Below are 23,744 nucleotides of genomic sequence, written 5' to 3'. Positions count from 1 at the left end.
ACAGGCTGGAACCTGGGCTGAGACCTCTGAAGTGCCTGTAAACCAATCCTGCAGACAGCCGCTAACCCATCAACCGTACCTGGGAATCGTGTTGCTTAAAATATTCCATATATGCAACGTACTTTTATTCTGTACAAGATCCACAGAGGCTAGGATGGAAACAACAGGAAAAAAAGGACCATACCTGGTTTCTCAGACTGACAGGCTACACATTTGTTATCTTCCGTCTTATTTGGTACAAGGCATATTCCACAGTCCCAAGAGCCTTTCGCCTTCTTAAAGTTGTCTCCAAAGCCCAGAGTGGCTGTTGTGTCAGTGCTGCTCGAGGAGGATGTCACTGTCACCGAGCTGTCTGTGACCACTGGTCATGTCAGAGCAGGCATTACTCCCGTTCCAGGTTTTGGTGTCTCACATGCTATACATTTTGTAGCTTCCGGTTTGTTTTGGACAAGACATGTATCACAATCCCACGTTCCAGGTACTGTTTTGAATTTGTCTCCAAAGCCCAGCATCCCTGCTGGGGGCGCTGCTGGCTTTGAGGTGTCGCATTGACTTGAACTTACTGTCTGTTTCATACTCTCAACTGTTGAGGCTTTAGTAGCTTGACAAGTTACACATTTGTCCTTTATGTCTTTGTTTTGCAGAAAAGGGTCACATGTATCAGATTGCCAGTACGATGCTTGTTTAGAAGTCTCTTTACCTGCAGAAAAAGTTGTTATTGCAGGCCTAGTATAAACCACTGTGCTTGTCGTAGGTTGTGCAGACGTAGAAGAGCGTGTTTTCAACAATCCAAAGTCTAGGAAGCAAGAAAAAAAAGTCTTCCTGTTAGCGCAGCACCTCACTACGTGTAACTAAGTGACTTTACTAGAGGGCAAAAATTTCAACTCAGGTGCCAATGGTTACAACTAGACATTCAGACCGAGCGCAACAGGAAGTCCCCAGAAATCTTATCGAAACGGATGAAATTTCATCTGCTGCACTGGGTCACAACAGAACATTTCGTTAAAGCTTCATTTAACTCTTTGTTTCCAAGGAAGCTTTAAATCAACATTTTCACTGGTCGATACAAGTACAAACAGACAGTAGCTGACTGAAATCTGACAGTCCAACGTGGAATGGAAATAATACAATTTGATTAAGACGCGATGCCCAATCGAATCAAATTTCTAAAGCTCCTCCTTCCGTAGCAGATGACTCAGATCTACTCCAGTAACTGTACAGAAGTTTGTCCTCGGAGCAGCAATCCATACGGTATTTTCCCACAGATGCTGAATATTAATTAAATAATAAAAACTCAAGACAATTGAACAACTGTCTAATTTTCTATAATCTTTTTCAAAATGCATCGGACACAGGACAACTCCTTATTTAAAAGGTGGCAATTTTAACAGAAAAGACAAGCTACTAATACAGAAAGACTAAAGGAAATGCATCTTAAACAGCAGCTCAAGTTGCTTGTAAATCTACCTTGAACATAGTTGTTTTGTGGTTTGTTTGTTGGGTTTTTTTTAGTCAAAACTGAAGTCTTTGAACAATGTGGGTTTAGATTCTGCTTCTTTTAAACCGATAAAGAAAGTGAATGTCACTTCACTCAGAGGTCTTCCCTTAAATAAAATGCACAATGTATTTTCTCTCACTTAGCTCTTTCCAGTAGAGAAATGTGCTGCCTTCTTAACAAGTATGTAAGTTAGAAGAAGACTTTTGGGAAAAGATCAAATTCAATAAAGCCCTTTTTCTTAAAAGATATCTTTTCCACAGACACACTTTATGAAACTGTTGAAAACAATTGCAATTGCTTAAAAACAAAATTCAGAAAAGGGTTTTTAACGTAAAACACTCCACTTCTGTTTGCAGTTTAAATTTTAATCCACAGGAGCCATTGTAAGCTAAGGCCCAAAGATTCGCAGCTTTCGCCATGTATTTGGAACTGAAGCTCTTTCCTGTTCTTTCTTCACCTGGGCTGAAGGTGGGACAGGAGTGTTGAGTTTTACAAACATTTCCTTTTCAATTCCACAAATTGTATTTACTTAAAATGAAACACCGATTATCTGGCTAATTCTCTTAGTACCTCATTTACAAGTACATCCTAACACATAAAGGAGATGCAACCCATCTGCTTTTCATCTTGCAGTTTTACTTCCAGCAACAAACACCACTTAGAATAGAAGGGGGCAGATGCACCCTAACAAACGCAGCGCTTAATGTAATGCTCTCCTACATTCATATTTATAGCAGATACTCTATTAACCATAAGTCCTGTGTTGTTTTTTTTTTTAATAAAAAATGCTAGCGTATTTTTTGCAGCATCTTTTTAAAAGGAGTTCATTATCTCTCCAGGATTTTTTAGAACGTCTAAGACGCTTCCTTCCTTTAAGACATGGGCAGTGGTGAAGGGACCACCAGCAAAATCTTTGACCTCCTCTTTCTGTGTGTTGATGTTGGTTGAGGTGGTGGTGTCTTTTGAAACAAAAGAAAACAAAAACAGCTTTCACAATGTGACCTAATTAGAGCAGATTATACTCCCTTTTGTTAGAAACAAGAATTTCCAGCTTTCATGCTTCTCACATAAGAATCTTCACAAATTCTACTTACTTTGCAATGCTTTATGATTACAAGCAAAACAAAAAGCAACAAAACAAAACAAAAATTATAAAAGCAGATCTGTCACTGGAAAAATACTGCAGAAGTCCAACACTGCCTGGAATTGCTAGCATGCGCAGACAGGACAGATTGAAGATTTAATAAAGAAAAAAAGGAAAATCAGCACTTCAGATCTGAAGTGCTAAAGTTTCAGTTACCTAGGGTAAGAAAGGGCGTCACTGGAGTACCACTGGGTCCAGAAATTTCTGCCGATTTTACAACGGGAACACTAAATGTAAACCCAATCTGCTATGAACAAGAGAGGTTTTTCAGATTCTCAAGCCACAGGAACTTCAATCGAATGCACACACAAAACCAAATCTGAAAGCTGCTCTTCACATTTGTAGCACGCATGCTGAATGACAAATTATAAGCCAGAAGCCTACATACTTTTCTCCATCAAGGCAGATTCTGCTTTAGTGTTCTGCAACAGCCTACTAAATGCCTAAGAAAAAAAGTTAAGCTCCTTTATTATTTTACTTACAGAAGACGTAGGTAGCACTTCTGCCTCAGTAGATTTCACAACTGGAGATGAAAACGCGAACTCAGGACTGCTAACAGTACTTGTTGGTTGTATCTGTATTTTCAAAAGAATTAAAGGTTTATATTTAAGAGCAACAACTACCTGAATTCACTACCCAACAGAAGTCCCGCAGTGACGTCGAAAAACCTGATGTTTGAGTTATTTTGCAGATAAAAGTAATAATAAAACACAGGGAAGTTTCCAAGTGGGTATAGGACAATATCTTCAAAACCAAATTCCAGAAACTGAGAGGAAAAGCTGGAGATGCTACTTAGGTCTAAATGCACGGAGAAGCAAGCCAGGAAGCTGAAGAACGGCAAACTCAGCCCAATGATACTCCAAGAACTTCAGCAAACACCTCAACATGTTAAAGCAGCTGTCTACTTCAAACCGTACAAAAAATATTTCAAGTACTCTGGAACAGATTAATGTTTATTTTATTGCAATAATATGCCAATTATTGCACCCTAGGCTCATTCTATGTGAGGCTTATATGACCACGTTACCTCTAAGTTAATAACTTAAATAAAGTTGTGGTTTAACCATTGCAGGCAACTAAGCACCACACAGCCACTCGCTCACTCCCTCCAAGTGGAACAGGGAAAAGAACTGGAAGTAAAGAAGTAAAGTTGTTAAATTTGAGGTAGCATTAATGACTCATCGCATGTAATGGCTACCTGGAAAGACAAATGCCATAACCCTGTACATACTCCCCACTCCTTCCCCTTCTTTCCCCCAGCATTTATTGCTGAGCACGATGCTAAATGGTGTGGAATATCCCTTCGGTCCTCTGGGCTCCGCTGTCCTGGCTGAGTGCCCTCCCAGCCTCTTGTGCATCCCCGACCTCCTCGCTGGCAGGGCAGCGTGAGAAACAGAAAAGGACTTGTCACTGTGTAAGCACTGCTCAGCAACAGCTAAAACACCAGTGCCTTACCAACACTGTTTTGCTCACAAAACTGCAACATAGCATCATCTACTACGAAGAAAATTAACTCTACCCCTGCCAAAACTACTATAAATAACTTGGCATAAAGTCCACATCCCCCTTCCCCCCCAGACTTCCACATCATTTGAAGCAGTTATACAATCACGTTAAATGGGAGTTGGCAGGCTCTAAGACTGAGAGAAGCAGAATCAAAACATTTATGCCTTTTTCCCCAAACTGGCATACAACCCCAATTCATTCAGCTGCGTAGAAACTAATATTTGTTAGTTTCATGAGCACCACAGAAAAAGTCAACTCGCAATAAAGCAGTATACTCATTGTAAACATTATTTATAGCATAAAGATTTACCTTGCCCGCCGCCGTCGCTGCTGCATCTGCCATGCCTGCCGCCTCCGTTGAATTTGCCACGCTTGTCGTTGCCGCTGTTGACCTTGATATGTCCTTTGTCATCAGCAGATATGGCATGCCCGCCGCCATTATTGGATATGTCAAGCCTGAGGGCACTGTTGAACACGTTATGCCCGACGTCGCCGTTGTATATATCATGTCCTCCACCTCCTCCTCTGATAGATCTGTCAAGTCCTCCACCTCCGATGGATCTGTCATGCCCTCCACCTCTGATGGATCTGTCATGCCCTCCACCTCTGATGGATTTGCCATGCCCGTCGCAGCTGCTGGAGTTGCCGTGCTCATTGCTGCTGTTGAAACAGCGCTCGGTGATGCTGAGACAGCGCTACTACCAACGAAACTAGAATTGAACTGAGGCAGCGATGCAGCACTGATGGGTAGGGGTATTTTCGGTAGCACTGGTTCCTCCACTTCCTAAAGTTGCAAATTTTAATTTTTCTTATACAAGACATACTACTTTCTCACCCCATCGCACCCAATTTATTAACAAAATTAAATAGAACAAAAATCCATACAAATTAAGAGAAAGCAAGTTTCCAGAAGAAATCCCGATCTCCCCACCTCTGTCTACCACGTCATTTTAATTTATGGCAGGCCTGCTTCCACATTATACTCTATTCAACAACTGTACAGCAAGAACACTGAAAGTTAACTCAAAACCTGTGCAGAACAGAGAGGCACAGATCACATTTTTTTTCTTTCTTTTCTATACTTTAGTCATCAAAGCTCTGGAGAAGCATCATCCTTTCTAACTACCCTCGCATGGCTTCAATTAAGAGTACACTCTCAAGACAAGTGAGAAAGTGTTCCTCTTGCAAAATTAGGCAGGATAGCTGCCAAAGTTTCTAAAGTCACTACAGCAGTGAACGTGGAAAAAGGTAATGTTTAAAGAAGCAGGTAGGTTCAACAACCAAACTAAACACAAAAAGCACCAAAGAAAGTCAGACTAGCAGCACTGAAGATTGTGTTCTGGTAAATACAGTCTATACCATGTATCAGGATGCAAATATAAAAATCAGAAAACAGCCTCTTAACAACTTCAATTTTCATCCCTGCCACTTACTTTATTCGATTACTAAGATTGGATGAGTTATGTTTTAAATGGCATAGAAAATCTGACCAAAATTTGTACAGTACTATCATGATCTACTTAGAAATGACTAGGCAGGGATGTAAGTTGGTGCTACTGATATTCAGTGCATCCTGTAGCTTACATCTGTTTCACAGTTTTGATTTGAAAAGTTTATGGAACTTTTGATATTTGGACCATTATTTTATTTGTGTTATAGGAATATACAACAGTGTTTACGATTTCTTTATATTGCATCATCCGGAAGTCCCATTTAATGATTTGAAACTTAAATTAACTTAAATACTTAATATTAACTTAATATTAATTAAATACTTAATGTTAACGTAAATACTGAAATTAACTTACAGGCAGCTTATATAACATCCAATAAAAGAAAAAATAATCTGAATATTCATGGTCATAGTTTTATGGAATAGATTTTTCCTATTAAAATGAGAAAAAAACTCTCTCACAATGAGTTTGGTGAGTATGAAAAACTGAGTCATCGTTAGCAGACATGGAGAATGCTCTCTTCTACTACTCTTTTTCACACTCTTGGCCTGTATCTTTCTGTATGACTTAAATATGAAACCAAAAATTAAGCTTTTTTTTTCTTTTTATACTTGGCACTCGTTTCAAGTATCATTCCTGTAGAAAAACTATACAAACCTTCACCAAAACATTACTTCTCTTCTTAGGACTCATTCATTCAATTGCTAACGAGAAATGTTATAGTTTGAAGAATCTCCAAGGTAACAGAATTAAAAGTTTCACAATTATATAAGCAAAGTTCAGGTATTCAAACACAGGAAATCAATTGGAGCCTGCTCTGAAACCCACAAGAAAACAAAAACAATGCAAAAATAAAGCGGTATTGTTATAATTTACTATGATGCAATAAAACTGACACACTTAGCTAGTTACTTCAGTAAGCTCAGTGACAGCAATTAATTTAAGAGTCACTTACCTGTTCTTGTACAGCTCTTGATAAATAGTGTATTCCTCTTTCCCTTCTCATTTTGCCGCCTCCGCTACTCACTCCTGAAGACAGACCATTGGACGCAGCAGTACTGAATTTGTAGCTGGTCACATTGCTAGCACACGACAGTACAGAAGTTGGGGGAAACAAGAGAAAAAAAAATTACCAGCCAAATTGTTTTTTCAAGATATTAGAGCTGTTATTAGTCCTAGAATTGAAACCTGCTGATCAGAAAAAAACTAAAGCTGTCTCACAAGTTGCTAAACGCTGGTAAATACTTGATGTTCTAAATAGGAAAAACTTTATTAACAGCAGCAATGAAAAGGACATACATAAGTGCACCGTTCACATGGGAACAATGACTAAGCCAGAAGACCTGAAATAGAAGAGCTGATTTAGATTGTTATTTTCCAGTGCTTCCTTTAAATAGGACCGGTTCTCTGATTCTGCGATGCACATGTATCTTTTGCAGGGATATAAAAGAACAGCTCACAAAAATACAGAAAGAGTGCACATATGCACACATACACATGGGAAACACTGCCAACAGCTCTGATAGAATAGAGACGCCTTAGACTTGTGTGGCAAGGTAATATGGCCTAAGCTTCAGAAGCAGCTCTGGCTTTCATGTGGCCATCAGCAGGAACAGCAGAGGTGTTTGGGTATGCCAACATTCCAGAAGTCTTTTCAGACATGTATACAGATCCCTTTTGTAAGGCATACAAAAGCATTTTTCTGGTACTTAAAAAAGCCTAGCTCAAAACCAGAAAGATATCCTAATCCAAGAGCAAATGGGGAAAAAATAACCCAAACCAGAAGTGGAATAGGGAATAACTCTAACAAAAGTACTATGGCAAGAAAATGAAGTATGCCTGGAAAAACTGTGACATCAAAGCTTATCTTGCAGCCAATCAGTCAGTCAGTACAAAAGTGCGTTAGATCGCACTGGAAGACACCAGGTCAAACTCCCACAATACTGAGGAGGAGAACTGGTCTAAACTTGTCAAATACTTGACAACAGCCTGCTTAGCACTGTAACTGCATAGAGGAAGACAGATCCCTAAGGCATATGCTCAGACTTTTCTCTAATCCGAACTGTCAATCCATTAGAATTCTGAAAAAAGTCTTACATCAAAATAGATCTTCATTCAGACAACTATCGCTTGCCCGTAACAGCCCATATTTCTCTTTCTGTTAACACCTGTGAGCTTCAAGGGGGCAAAGACAGTTGTCAGCCTTCAAGCAAGTCTAATCTGCAATTGGACTCAGGATATAAAATATATATATACACATACACACATAGATATATAGCATTGGTGGGCCAGAGATTTACTGAGTATTCCAACTCAACTGTCCAAAGGGACTCTTGCCAGCAGATCAGTGTGGTGCTCCTGCTCCAGAACATGGCACCCAACAGAGACCAGCATCACAAAAAACACTACCACCACTACCTACTCTACAAACAAAAGGTAGGGCACTGCAATAAACTTTGTGAACGAAACCAAAAGCAGTATGAGTTTTCTGTATCTCCTTCCTAAATGGAGAAGTAGAAAGGAGTTCTAACAAAGACAATTTAGAACAGTTTGAAAAAAACATAATTACAGCCCAGCACCTGATTGCACCTGTACCAGAACCTTAAAGCCAGTCGCTTCCACCCCTAAAAAGGTGGTTGTTGTGAAGTCCAACTTTTAGATGCCAAAACAAAGTGTTGAGTTCTTTCTGCAAGCCAAAGAATGCCCATGGTCACCTAAGAATTGCTTGGCAGATGAGCATAGAGTCAACAAAATTCCCTGCTACTGTTCTTTGAAAAGAGCAACCCCCTAAAAACCGAGTGCAAAGTCTCTTAACTCAAGCATTATTACCCAAAACACCATTTGCCCAGAAGGAAAAGCCATCAATATTATCTGGAGGATAACTCATTTGACCTAAACCAAGAAAGCAGTGTAACACAAAGCAGTCTCCTCAAGAAGAAATTCAATTAATTCTGCTGGATTTTTTTTATTTTAGAGATGAGTTAGCATTTGGCCTCAAATGATTCTAAAGAACACATGGTCTTCATGTGAACTCAAAGCAGACAATTAACTTCATCATGAAAGGAGTATTAAAAAAAAGAATAATAAATCATAAATCTTCCTCCATGTTTTTGCTTAAAAAATAAAGAAAAAAACACATCAATAAACATCCTCCTGAACCGTAACTCACTTCCCCTACTTCACCTTCTAAAGAATACTTCAGAAAGAATCATCCCATTAGGACAGAGCTTTCAAACTGCAAGCAATTAAATAGCTAAAACTAATAGCTTTTCCCCTAGGGAACATTAGGAGGGACAAATTATTTTGTTATAAGTAAACTGAGTTATAAACCATGAAATATCTGTCAAAGCAAAATTTGTAACGCTACAGATTTAGTTAAACTACAAAATGAACCATATTTCCTGTAGAAGGAAAAAATAAGGCCTCCAATAGCAAAGATCCTTTCTGTGGATACAGCATTATAACGTGCCTCGTTTCCCATCTTCGTATCCTACTCAGAAGATAAACTTGGGATAAAAAGTGGTGTATCAGTAGTTTTATTCTTGCTCATCTTCCTTCCTTTCATAAAAACAACAATTTTCTCAAAGTTATATTGATCTTCAAACACAATCCAGACTTTGCAGCTGCCTCAAAATACAAAATTTTCATTGGATTTCCCATTCCTTTTACTGAGAACTGTCACCACCTTTCAGGTGCAGACCGTACTGAAAAAGGAGATTTCTTTCTTCCTTCAAGTAAGTTTTAAATTAATAGATGTCATACCTTTCAGATGGTTCTGCTCGCTGTTCTGCAGGCAAAGTCTTCTCTCTCATCCCCTGCAAGTTAAGTTTAGTTCAAGAGTTAGCTGAATATGTACAGAATACACAAAGTACCAACAACCACTTCATGTGGTTTTTTGTGTTTTTTATTTTATTTATTTATTTTTAATTTTATAGCACTGAATACACCTCACCTACTTAACGTTGTTCCCTAATTCAGCATTGTGGGTACAGTTCAGTTAAATTTTGGGGCTAAAGTAAGCATCACTGCTTCACTCAGCATTGAGGACAAACTGATAGAACACTAAATCAAATTTGTCAAATCTTCTAACAAAGAAAGTAATTATTTTAAACAAAATGACAAAAATTGTGTGTGTGGGGGGGAGAGTTTTCATCAAAACTTGTGTTTACCAGCCCCATAAAAGGGACATACTTTTCTGTTGTCTATCATTTATCAACAAACGAAAAAGAAAAAAACCTCTACCCCACTAAAAACTAAGCAGTTGCTGCTACATTCATTTTAGAACTTTACCAAATGGAGATTGTGCTGGCTAAACAATACAGAGATTAAAAGAGTTAAAAGCAATAAGCAACCAGTATTACTGTCCTCTTTGATTTCCAGCCTAATAAGCCCTTACACTTAACACGTGGTCATTTGTACACTCAGACCGATACTGGAAACACAGATGTTTTCGCAGAAAGAGATGCCCATTTAATTTTATGGAAAATTTATCAGACTCCATCTACTCCAAAGCAATCAAAACCGATAACTCAGCACATTGTCAGAACTCTCACTTGGAGCACATAGCTCACCTGGAATAGTTTACACAGAACACGAGCATGTTTCATCAGTGACAGCTTTGTGTACATGAGAATATAAAAGGAAAACATTTCTGTCTTTTAATATTCTTTCACTGAGAACAGGATGACTCAATAGCACATCATGACATCGTGAAAACAACCACAAGACACTGAGTGTTCCAAAAACAGAATTAAATCCATAAAAGCTCAATCTATTTCACAATGGTTCCCACTGCCTTAAAGCTCGCCTCAAACATACTATCAGTACTTTTTGCAAAGATAGGATAACAATTGGTTTGAGAAACATTCCAAGACTGGAAAAAAAAAACAGGCACATAAGGACTCAAAAATGTACTCACTTGGAACTTTGTGTCTACTCTCTGGCAAATTTTGCTGGACTGAGTAGTTGAAGTCGGTGATGGTTCAGAATACCGCGTATAACGCATCGGTTGACGGTTTACCGTTGGTGTCACAAGTCTCTTAACAGGTGGAGGCTGGAATGCATTCTGGGATTCCAGCTTTGAAAGGGAAACAGCAATCAATTTATCCTTACGTCCACCCAAATTAATTCCAATATTTATTGATGAAAACAAATTACAGAACTATAAACCTCACCCCATCGGTCTTGGCACTCAGAGAACGCAATTTGAAAATTCTAAAGACCGTTCAACTTGTAGAGGGAAATCACCAGAAAACAGTAACGAAATCCATAAAGCTATATATAAGTAGCCAAAGTCTGACTGAATTCCATTTCAAAATTTGGCAGTTAGCTTCATAGACAAAATAATTCACGCTACCATAATTAAAATAACCCATGTTCCTAGAATATGCTCCTATCTTTTCCTCTGCCCACACTGTGATTTTTTTTTTTAGTAGCTTAATTCATTAATTTAACATTCGAAGTGTTAAGCAACTAATTATACAGGCTTCTGGGCTTCACATTCCCTACATTTTCCCCCTTCAAAGTTACACAAATAATAGAACACACTCAAAAAAAAAACAACTTGTCAGTCTTACAATAATCTCATTCATTAAAATATGATCCAATGCTTTACATGTGCATTAGATGCACTTCAAGTAGCGGGTTTGACTTCCCTTTTCAAAGCATTTTCACAGACCAGAGTTAATTTTTAACACAGACCACTGCGTGTTCTGCAAAACTGACTTAACTGAACTGTCAGACAGAAAACAAAGCCTAAAGGCTACAAGATTTACCGATGGCTCCGCCTGCGGTCTTAAGGATCAGAAAATACAGTCTTAGGAAGCATGCTATTGTTCAAATCAATACCAACAGGAAATTTTTGTTTACGCTGCAGCTTTAATTTCACAGTATCTCCCAGCTCTTAGTAATAGGATTCACACTATCTCTAAAGTATATAAAAATGCGTCTTTCTAAAAAATATTACATTCAGTTTGAAACCTTGAATAAGACATGTTTTATGTAAGTTCACAAATCTACTTCGAGTGAACGACGGTTCATTGCTGGTTTTAAAGGTAAAAAAGAAAAATATTAATTCCCCCAGTTAGGCATTTAATACACCAAGAGCTATTCTGCCTGGTACAGTTCCTTGAAATAAGAAAAATACCACATCACTGCTACCCACTGCAGAAGTTTAGCCTGAGTGCACAAGTGTTCCGTCAACCGCATGTTCACTTTAGCAGGAAAACACGCAAGCAAATAATTGCTTCTCAGCAAATAATTGCCTCAGCAAATAATTGCTTCTCATCACGGGCTACCCTTCTCCCGCCACCATTATGAATTCTAATATTATGAATAGACAATCTATCTCCTTTCACCCACTGACAGCTGCGTGCAACATTCATTTAGTGGCTGACAATTTCAGGCTCTCTGTTGCAAATCTGGCAGATCTTTCTTAATGCCTTATCACAGGTGTATTGCTATAATATAACTGAGAATTCACACCAGATTTGGTTTTAGTTATTTGGATAATATTTATGATATACTTCACTTCTCCATGCCCTTGTAATTTGGCAGATGGTGAAAAGATGGTCCAGGAAATCTGAGATGTTTGTAAACTCTGAAGTGATTGTAAACTTAATTATACATCCATCCAATCAAGGAATTAGCACAGAAACTTCTTGAGACACTGTCCCTTTGCTCATTAGAACAGAAGATGAAAAGTTTGCACATCTTGTTATTTCCTTCAGTCACCTGATCCTCAAGTGGTCATTTAAGGGTTTTGCAATTTAATAAGCCCAAGGATACCCCAGCTAAAGTCATCAAAAAAAGATGACTAGTTTTCGTTTTTTAAACAAAATGAAAGGAAATCATGCTTTACCACAGCATTATCACCAGTTCTGTGCTACCTCCAAATAGGAATTTAGGAGCGTAAGATTTATAGCGTTGGAAATTAACAATTTTCCTCCTCTTTACTTTGAATGGTGATAAAAAGCAGAAAAATTAGTTTTCTGTGCCCGAATGAACACGGAAGTCTGTACAAAGTCTATATGACCACTCAATCAGTATTTTTCTATTTGTGATCATTTCTTCAAGAGAAAACTTTCCTCAACAGGAATTTTAATATGCAGCTTCACCCCAAGTTGGGGGACAAGATAAAACAACTTGGTGTGTTCTAGAGTTGTTGCTCTCAACTTACAAAGATAACATAATTCTTAACCTGAGTAATCTTCACAGCCCATCATCTACTGTGGATACATGCCAATATTAACTTGATTTGATGTCTATGTTGTCACTGAGGTTTGAGAAAATTTTTCTAATAGTGATAAAGCATTGAAAAAGTTATCTACCTCAGCTTAAGACATTATTGGTTCTTACCTTTCTTCGTTTGGACTGGAAGTCAGTAATATCCGGTTTATCTATGTCCGGAGGCTGAGGGAAAAAACAAAGCATAAATATTAGAGGGCAATTTTTTTCTCCTGAGAGAGAGGGTTCCCTGCAACAAAAATGTAGGGGTTCATGGTCAACTTACACAACACAGCGGCAAAAGAGATGTCATTCTTTTAGCATCCTGTTGAAAAAATAGCGCAATAAATTAAACCGGCCACAACGTAAGGAAGAATAGTTTTATCTTTATCCTTTGATGGCACATTTACTAAGTTTTATAAACACATGAAGCAAAAACAGATTAAAAGAAGTGCTATTTACCAACAAAGCGGTTGACAGCTTCTCCACTGCCTCCAAGATGCACCATGCTGAGGTACTCAAGGTAGCGTGGGACCGCACAGTTTCTTGTCTAGCTTTCGCTCTCTTTTGTGCCTGAAAAATTAGCGTTTTAAGTGTTACAATGGTCAATTCTCAGCTAAGGAGGCATGTATTTTATGTCCCAAGGCTACACTGATGATACAATCAATATATTCTGATGACAGAGAAACATGCAATCACTGGGAGTTCAAGCCATAAAGAAGAGAATACATTCGGAGTTTAATGAAGTTTACCTTGGGCCTCAGTGCATCTTGCACGTGCTTGTTGCACGAGCAATAAAAGAACTCCGTACTTGTAAAAGGTCAAGACGGATGATGCTAGGACTGCTAAGGCCTCCGAAGCAGTAATCAGGGAAACAGAACTCAAGAAAAGGCTTGTGGTGGTACAGAAAGCATTTTCAGTAACAACACAGACCTCAGAGTTTCACGATGGTCTAAGTGTACCATCTCAAAATCGGTGTATACAATCATAACCAGGAACTAGTTTTACTTCTCTCTTGCTTCCTCCCTTCCCCCAAGATTAAAGTTGGCTGCAAATCTTTGTCTTAAAAGATAAAGATCTGATTTAAACTGTAACAGATCTAAACATTACACTGAAAAAGTAAACTGTGTATTTGCACCACCCAACTTCAAATATCAGTCAAAAACTTCCTTTGGTGTGACTTTTTTCCTTCCCAGGTTAAACCCCTCATATAACCACCCTGTGCTTATCACACGATGTGAAGACAGGAAGCAGGCCACGCAGCATGTAAAAACACAAGTGAGACTCACAGAACCACAGAATGGCTAAGGTTGGAAGTGACCTCTAGAGATCGCCTGGTCTACCCCCCCGCTCAAGCAGGGCCACCCCGAGCAGGTTGCCCAGGACCATGTCAAGTCAGCTCTTGAAGACCTCCAAAGAGGGAGACTCCACAGCCTCTCCGGGCAACCCGTGCCAGGGCTCCATCACCCGCACAGTGCAAAAGCATTTCCTGATGCTCAGACAGAGCCTCACGTTTCAGTTTGTGCCTGTTGCCTCTTGACCTGGCACTGGGCACCGCTGAAAACACAATGGCTCTCTATGCTCTTTGCACCATCCATTCAGGTATTTATATACACCAATAAGATCCCCCCTGAACCTCCTCTCCTCCATGCTAAACGGGCCCAGCAGTCCCTGCCTCTCCTCAGAGGAGAGGTGCTCCCAGTCCCTTGATCATCTTGGTGGCCCTTCGCTGGACTCTCTAGTACCTTGCTGTCATTCACAGCAAGCAGCAAGAAGCTTGCAAGCTACTCTCTCCTTTAAAAGCCTAGTATTTTGGTTCCTCTTTTTACCATAATGCAGTAATATTGTAAAAAACAAAAATAGCCGACCAAAGAGGGTTCCCAGCTTTGCACCACAAGGTTTCAAGGTTTCCCGTAAGTGAGGTACTTGTACTGCCCTTTTTCCGTTGCAGAAATGGACTGTCAGAACAGAGCCAGCAAACCCGCGTTTTCATTTTCTTAAAATTCCTTTTGATTTATCGATAAAAGTCACTTTCATTTAAATACATTCCTACCAAACCTGATTTGACTTTCCTTTTCGATTCAACTCTAGCTAATCAGAGTTGTCAGCACTTTTTATTTGCTATTTCCAAGAACTCTTGGGGGCAAATAACTCTCTTCAAGAACTATATGAATCGTTCAAAACAGAAAGCATGTTACTGCTTATCTTGAGACTGCATTTAGTCCTGCATGCCTCTGTGTACCAGAAGAACAAAGGATCAGCAAAGTTGATTTTAGATATTTTCAAAGACTGCAGGTTTATACAACATATCCATAGCATGAATGTAGGCATGCTTGGAAAAGAAGATCCACAGATAAATATTAGCCGGGTTTGACTACTGTAGCTTTTGCTACCATAAACACAAGTTTTCAAAGTTAGGCTGTCATTGGTTTTTTTGCATCAAGTTATTTTAACGTAATGTAGTCAGAGGCAGACAATGGCACTTAAATGGAATTTTTTGAAAGACCTAACAACAGAGGAAACCCCAACTACCAACAACTAGCCCAAACTGCCATTCTTGTTCTTTCTGACAAGTATTACCTGTGGTAAAAACTGTTATAAAAGAATTTAAACAGAAATCAATCTCAGACGTCTATTTTTGTAGACCAAGAGGGCAGAAGAGCAACTGTTACCACATATTCAGCTCCCTGCTCCAAGCTCCTTTGGCAGTGCTGCTTTTTTTATTTCCATCACTATTTCCCACTACACTACTTTTCTCATACCTGATAAGGTTCCGTCTTTGGCTGCCTTGATCTTACAGCTGCACCACCGGCATAGGCCGTCTTTCCGGGGTAAAATGGAGAAAACCCAAGCTGGTTTTGCTTAAAAGCAGACGTGCTTCCACGTACCTACGGAAACACAGTATGAAAAGTGGATAGAAAAACAGGTACACATTCAAACTGATTAAAAGAAATACTGTGCAGTACTTACAGGACACAGTCCTCCAAAAACAAATAAACTGAATGCAGGTTTCTTAGAGCTAGCTGCAGAATGCTGCGAGAGGGAATGAGTTCTTTCAGCTTCTGTGGGCCAGAGCAGTGACGATGAAGTATTTTTTAAAACTGCAACATCTGCCAAAATGACGTATGCTAGATGTAAATGCCTCTCGTACGTACAGAACTTTAACAATAAAGATCACACTAATTCAAGTTCTTCAATACAGAAAAATAAGCATGACTTCAGCTTCTTTAAATAGATCAACTTCACGTACAGACTGAAAACCAAGTATCACCTACAAACTTGAAAACTGTTCACAGAGCTGCAAGTAGTTTTCAGCAAACTTACCAAGTTAATACTGTGCTTCCAATGCAGATTTTTGTTTCCTTCAGGCTAAGATAAAAGAGGACCGCATAAACATCAGTGCATTTGTACGGACAAAGCTTTTTTCTGTGTTGGTAAAAGGCTGGAGGCCAGCACAGATCATAATCGCACAGGTTTTAAACCTGGAAGATTCCCCAAAGGCTGCTCTAAGAGTTAACGATCTTCTGCCCATGTATGTTTTACGAAGACACACCAGAAAGTTCTAGTGCACTCAGGTTATATTGCTAAAGCCCAGCAACTCTACTCTCAGCTGTACAAAAGATCTCTGGAAAACCTGCTGAGCACACGTCAGTCCCTGTCTATATGGGGGACTAGAAAAAGCTGCAAACCTGCTGTTCGCCCTTTCAGCGAGAAGACCTAGGTACCAACCTACATCGACACGATGCTTATTTTTTATTTTAAAATGGTGTGCTTTCCTCAATGAATTTGGCAAAAGACATGAAAGTATTGACAGCTGAAGCCTTCTACCAAGAAAGGTCAAAAAACAGCCTATAGCTTATGTCAGAGTAGTTTCTTTATCTTCTCTTGCTGAAACACAGGAAAACATCTCGTGTTCCTATTTGTCACCTGCACTTATTCACATTTAACCAGCTGTCTGTTAGATATTCTGAGTCACTCTTCCTTCTAGACAATCAGCCTAGTTGTCAAGCTACGGCAAGTCAGCCTGATTTCCTACCGTCCCAGTTCAAAATTTACATATAACCTAGCTGAATGTGTATATTTCAGCACTGACTCTTTCTAACATCAGGGTATCATAAACGTATTCCAAAGCACGCTTCTATTAAAAAGGTGATAGGATTATATACTTCTAAAACACTAAAAATTCAATTTAATTCTCGCATCCAAAGTTGACATTCACCTATTTTATTTACTAAGGTGATGTGGAATATTAAAGAACGCAAGGTACTTCACATTAAAAAAAAAGTCAATTAAACAGAGAACACAAAAATCACCTTCAGCAGATGCTCTAGAGGAGGAATCACTGGTTGTTGGGATGTTATCATCGTCTTGTTGAGAGGTAGAATCTTCTATTTCTTTTATGAAGGACAGCCTAGGACTGCCAATGCCAAATATAGAAGATGTTGAGGGCTGACAAGGTGGGACAGGAGAATCCAGCACGGTGTAATTCAGATGGCTCCGATGAAGAGAGGGCCTTGTTAACACAACTGGAAAGTTCAGTGCTGATCTACTTGTGGATGGTTCTAGACAAGAACAGGGAGATAATTAGCTTTGCTATAGACAAGCTCACAGAAGCCAAAACCTGTTTCCTATCGACAGCCATGCTATTGCCAAGTTCTAAGGCAAAAAGAGAGAAGCCAAATTTAACTTCTTCCTCACCCAGATAGGGTTGCATCTAACTGTCTGGCTACAACAACAACACTGCTTGCGATACACAGTATTAATGTTGCATCCAGAAGTAGTTAACTATGAGGTTTTACAACACCACATTCTGACCCCGTGCTCAAATGCTCTAACGCTGACTTGGCCGTTCACTAAATCAAACATATATACTCCTTCTCCCATGTACAGCTTGCAATAAGCTTTACAAAATTTGAGATTACACGGTAAATTACAGATAACACTGCAGCTTCCATAATATTGGAACAAAGGTTATATTAATCTGAATACACAACATGAAAATGAACGTTTGCAGTACTTTTTTCCCAAGTTCTTCCATATCTGCTCACGTTAGAGGCAAAACATCATCTCCTACCCATTAACTATTGGGATTTTGACCCAAGGGACAAGGATGTTGACCCAAGTAACCAGATGAGCATTTTTCCCTCTTGAAGCAAAGGGTCTGCAAACAATGCCAGTGGCCTGGAATAGGTGGCCTTGAAGTCTATCTTGCTAAATGAATGGAACTATGCATGGGTATTTTGCCTGATGAAAGCCTACTGTCTCTCCCAGGAATCTGGGCAATTCAAATGACTTTGAGCCACTATCCTCTTGATACTTGAACTGAAGCTTAAACTAGTTAGTTCAATCTTCATAACCACTGCAGTACCACTAATTAGCTCTCCAAACCATGAGCAGATTTTTAGGACAGCACCGTTTGAGATACAGAAAGTTATTGAGGCGGAAGGCCACCCAATATAGGCTCCAGCACACTGATACCTCAGAACTGAAGAAACACATTGGTTTCAAAATGTAGTAATAATTAAAAAAAAAATATCTTATTCTTAAGCATAGTAAGTAACACCCACGGACAGCAACATAAGCTGCAAAAGGTTCCAGGGTGTCCACCTGCTCCTGATCTCCTGGAGTCAGCAAGCTTGCAGTGCAGCTGTTCTTACTGAAAGCTCCTTTCACGCAGTTACATAGGAAAGCCAACATGTGTTCCTCAGTCAGGAAGACCTTCTCTGTTCTTTTCTCCAAACTCATTCCCAAGCTACAGCTACACAGAAAGCCATCAATCTCCTTGTTTACAATTAGATGAGATTAGAGGCAAAGATATTTCCTCATTGTTTTTTGACTCTGCCAACAACAGAAGCAACTGACTTTCCACATTATCTATGGTTACCTACGCACGCTCAGACAAAACTTCTTCACTTATTAAAAGCTGACTTCCCCAAAACAGCTAATTTAAGAGAAACTCAAATAAGAATAGATGCAAATTTATACAACAGGACTACAGGAACAGTGAGAGGCACTGGATATAAGACAAATTAATCTTTCATGAGGTAAAGGAGTTGCAAACCTCGTTGCCAACGGTCCAAATACCTTTTCAAAGACGCCCCCTTCCCCCCGCGTAGACCTTAAAGTTATTGAATATTTTAAGGATAATAATCTCATAAACCACGTCCGTGCACAAGTTCCCCAGTTCACCATCAAGTTAACAAGGAACTTTACTAAATTGATCAAAGCCCAAAACAAAAAAAAACAAAACAAAACAAACAAAGTCGGGACACGAGACGGAATTTTCCTCTGCCATTCTAGCATCTAGTCTTTTGTTTCGAAGACTGCAAAACAAATTAATTTTTTTAATTGCCTTAGGCAATTAGACAGATTTTCATTCCATATCTTTTAAAAGATGGAAAATGCAACCCAGCACACTTGCAAATGACTTATTTTCAGCATTTAGCACCTGGCTAATAGAGTACCTAAAGTTAACTGATGCCTTCCAAGAGCATAAGATGTATGCTTCGTAACTGTGTATACAGTTTAAAGCTAAGACGGTTTCACAAACAGTTGTTTTGACTTTTTTGTTTGTTTTTTTTTCATTCTGTCAAAACCCTCATTCCAATTTCCTTTTGAAATTCAGATTCAAAACTAGAAATCTGTGAATAAATACAGATGGCCAGAATTCCAAATGATTTTTCACATACCTTGTCTACTTATTCTTGCTGGTTCATGCGTGAATCTCTCATCGATTATGGTATCTTCATCTGCATAATCGTGGTGATAGTTTACCGGAGTCTCCTCCTGGTTTGCAGATTCATTTCTGTCTACACACTCCTCCTCACGCTTATTGAAATACTTCTGCAGCCAGGCCGGTACAATATTTCTCACAGTTTCTGTCATTCTGCTAATTATTCCCTGCTTGAAAGAAAAAACAGTTGTTTAATTACAGAAACACAGTCAACAGCATATGCTGGGATACCACCTTCCACGGACCTTGAAGACAGATATTATACAGCAAATATTCAGAAGACGACGACGAGGTTGATCCCTGGCATAGGATCGCTACACTTCTGGTAAACCTAAAATTCACCTAAGATTGATTTACAACTACCTATCACTTTCTGCACTTCCAAGTGACCTTGGCAAGGTTCAAAGTTTTGAAACCTCTGCCAAAATTCACCAGCAGGTCGTCAATCTGCAAGGCTATCAGGAAACTCTACGCCTGAACAGCTCCTGACCTACAGACTTGTTCCAGGACTCTTCCTCTTCGCACCCTCACGTGAAAACCAACTAAACCAGAAGTTCAGCAACTATCTACTGCGACAGTCAGGACCATACTACCCATTAAAATCAGTGAATCTAAATATTTTCAATTTTAGTAATGCTGAATTGCAGTGACTATACGCACAAAAAACAGTTCTGCTCTCAACAGTCAGGCTAACCCAGAAGATGTCCTGGAAGAAACACAGCTATAGCTATAGCACCAGCACCTCCTCTTGCAAGAGCCTTCTAAAGCTGTTGCTGTATTTTGTAGGAGACTGACTCTGCGGCATACATCGGGTACGATCGGAGAATTCCCACCTGGCCGAAATCCCCAGGAACTACGGTTAAATAAAAGATAAATTAATATAAATGAATATAATTAATAATAAAAATTAATAATAAAAATTAATATCCAGAAAGCTGACAATCATGAGCTAGGCATCCTGCTAATCATCCCTCCTGCAGGTAGGGGGAAAAAAAAAAAGTAAATTAGATCCAGGACTAGTTCCCAGGAACTTTGAAGCTGCTAACTATACTGTCGACAGTGCCCAGGCACCTTCAGAGCTTAATGGTAAGAGACAGAGGGTTTGGTGGGCTGTAATTATGATCACAAGCACACAAAACACATCTATTTAAGTATTTCTAAGAATCGACTTATCGACTAAAGTTGTAGGGGGAAGGATGAGAAAAACAGCGGGGTAGGGATCAGAACCAGAGGTATAACCTCACAAAATCGCATCGGTCGCTTTCGTGCCTCCCCAACTGCATCACTGAGAGACAATTAACATTAAGCCACAGAACCTTCTGCAGAGTGGACATGATATTGAAAATAAACTGGAATTAATTGACAAATGCTCTAAGCAAGCTATCTGCTCAAAGCTCGTCCTTTTACGTTATGAACATTTGCACGATTCGTCTGGTTACAAAGCTAACTGCTATAATAAATGCACACATGTAACACCGATCAGTTTGTCTATTTATCAAATCATTAAAATTCTTCCCCGATAAGTTACTGTTAATTTGATCTGCGCTGGATGTGCAGCAGCCATTCTCTGTGCAGAATCCCCCAGATATCCCCACGCACGTGTTTGCTCTGGCACTCTCTTTAAATAAACCTACTGGAAAACACGCAGAGATAACAGACAATGGAAAAGTTAGAAAACCATCTCCACTGATTATTTTTAATCCACGTGTAAGGTTTATCAGTTAGCTACACGGTGTCGGCACACGCAAGCTATGGCACTTTCAACATTAATGCACTGTTCAAGCCAGAGGTTTCAACGGTTGCTCTGTAAGCGTGGGGAATGTTTGCATTGCCCTTCCAGGCCAGCTTTAGATGGACAAGATTGATTGTCAATATATGGTATAAGGGACTTGGCATTTCTGCAAGTGATAAAAACCTAATTGAGCAGCTATCCATGCGTAGCGCTCCCTTGGTTTTGCATATGATAATCAATCCCCTCAGCTACGTTGCTCATTTAATAGCGGAGAGGTTTTGGCTGAACAAACGTGTGCAGAGGGCATCTCCAAAGCATCTCTCTGGGCGTCCTGACATTTCTTAGCAAAGAGCTGCTGGGAGGGATCTCGGCGCGTCCCCCCTCCAGCACGGGGATTTTCACAGCCCGAATTGACGGACCGCTTTCACCATCAACCTGCTGTACCCTACAGCACAAACGAGAAGCAAAGCCTGGCAGGTAACGTTCAGAGAATTGATGATGGGCTGAGGAGGGGTGCAGGGAGCGGGGAAAGCCCTGGGGGTGGCACTGGGGGTCCTGAGGGCAGCGGGCTGGGGGTGAAGGGGAGGGGGAGGAGGGGGGTAATGGGCTGGGTAGAGGGGTAAGGGGGTAAGTAAGGGGCTGAGGGGATAACTGAGGGGGTTAGTAAGGGGCTGAGGGGGTAACTAAGGGGGTAACTAAACGGTCGAGAGGGTAACTAAGGGGGTAAGGAGGTGGGTAGGGGGTAACTAAGGGGATAAAGGGGCGGGTAAGGTAAGGGGGTAAGTAAGGGGGTAACTGGTGGGCTGAGGGGGAAGGGCCCGCTGTGGGGGGGCCGCTCCTCACCCGCTTGCTCCTGGCACAGGGGGGCTTCGCGGCGCCCAAACGGTGGCGCCGCCTCTTCACCTTGCCGCCGGCCGCTCCTCCTCCTCCTCCTCCTCCTCCTCCTGCTCCTCCTCCTCCTGATCGGGCTCCTGGGCTGCCGCCCGGCGCCCCGCCGCCACCGGCCCTGCCACCGCCGGCCATGCCGCTGCCGGTCGCGCCGCTACCGGTCGCGCCGCCCGAGGCCATACCGCCCCCCCCCCGCGTTCGGTGCCGTCACGGGGCCCCCCCGCCCCCCGCCGCCACGCGCCGCGGGGCCTGCCCTGCCCCTCGTGGGAATAAAAATGTTGTTTTTGCAGAGTTACGTTGTTTAAAGGTAAGGAATGGGGTATTGAGGTGTGCTTGCAGCGATAAGAACGCTTAGCAGGCGACCTTGTAAAACGCAGACAACCAGACTCCGTAGAACAATTCGGGGAAAATCACGGTGTTGAGTCAAGTCAGGTAAGTGAAGAAACATCACCGCTTCAACCAGTAAAAAAGTCAAATTTGAAATTTAACAGGCCGGCAACTGAAGGCCATGCATTGTCTGGGAAGCATCAGACAGATTGTGAGCCTGGATCGCCCCCTGAGTGGGGAAACAGGGGAGGGTCCCGTCATCAAAAAGTATATAAACTGGGTTTTGGAACCAGCAGGGGCGCTCCTGCTCGTGGGACGCCCGCCACTGCGATCGCGAATAAATTCCTGCTTCGCTGAGCTCCTCGCCTGAGCCCAAGTTCTTGGCTACGGAGTGTTTCTCACAATTTGGGGCTCGTCCGGGAGCCAGTCGCCTACTGGGGAGCCCCACCGCCGCAGCAGCAGGAAGGCATGCCCCGCTGATTTCAGCGGTCCTGTGCATCGACGGCGGCGGTTCTGCGGAGAGCTGACAGAGGGCCCGAGACTGATGAAAGAGGCAGGATCCGTGAAGGAGTGGGGAAGGGAAGAAGGCAGGCACTCCGGGTTTGAGAATCGATCCGGTAACTCTGTGCACAGACCAAGGTAAGAAATAGGAAGTATTGCCTTGGGGGTCGGGTGAGACTCTGTGTGCCGTGTGATTGAGACGTACTTTTGTACGGAGCGAGTGTGGAGTCCTGATCCGCGGTTCCGCAGCTCCGCGAGGGGCGCGGCCGGAGACGGACGAAGCGTGAGATGAGGGAGAGAAAGGAAGAGTCTCGGGAAATGCGGTGTATGGTAAGCCCTTGCACGGGGAAGTGCTTGGCAATACACCAGGGAAATTTGGTGTGCGGTAGTCCTCGCACGGACGGGACGCCCGCCACTGCGATCGCGAATAAATTCCTGCTTCGCTGAGCTCCTCGCCTGAGCCCAAGTTCTTGGCTACGGAGTGTTTCTCACACCCTCCCCCTCCCTCCCTCGCGCGCCCCCTCCCCTCACGGGAACGCGCGCCCCCCCCTCCCGCTGCCGCTCCCGTTCCTCGCCCCGCCCCGGTCCCGTCCCGGTCCCGCCGCCCTCCCGCTCCCGCCCTCAGGACCCGGCCGCCATAATGAACCCCGGCCCGGCCACCGTAAGCACGGGGCTAGGAGTCACCTCCAGAGCCTCCCCGCGCCGTGGCGCCGACCGCCGGTGTGCCGCAGCACCGC

General features: G+C 41.5%; 1 protein-coding gene across 1 annotated transcript; it reads right to left on the bottom strand.

Moving 5' to 3' along the window:
* Positions 1–363: 363 nt before the first annotated feature.
* On the bottom strand, positions 364–22,668 carry LOC310895671 (nuclear pore complex protein Nup153-like). Its single transcript, XM_083827224.1, has 16 exons — positions 22,135–22,668; positions 19,516–19,729; positions 17,140–17,388; positions 15,797–15,936; positions 15,589–15,714; positions 13,289–13,399; positions 13,113–13,151; positions 12,959–13,012; positions 10,521–10,679; positions 9,365–9,417; positions 6,558–6,684; positions 4,459–4,932; positions 3,125–3,217; positions 2,799–2,886; positions 2,336–2,457; positions 364–797 (listed from the first exon to the last, which is right to left on the bottom strand). Exons 1-16 carry the CDS (start codon positions 22,357–22,359, stop codon positions 366–368), a joined length of 2,706 nt encoding a protein of 901 aa, XP_083683350.1. The 5' UTR covers positions 22,360–22,668; the 3' UTR covers positions 364–365.
* Between the last annotated feature and the right edge of the window lie 1,076 nt (positions 22,669–23,744).

The sequence above is a fragment of the Anser anser genome (genome assembly GCF_964211835.1).
Source record: "Anser anser genome assembly, chromosome: 2".
Classification (NCBI taxonomy): Eukaryota; Metazoa; Chordata; class Aves; order Anseriformes; family Anatidae; genus Anser; species Anser anser.
Note: the sequence above shows the minus strand (reverse complement) of the source record. Positions and strands in the feature narration are given on the sequence as shown.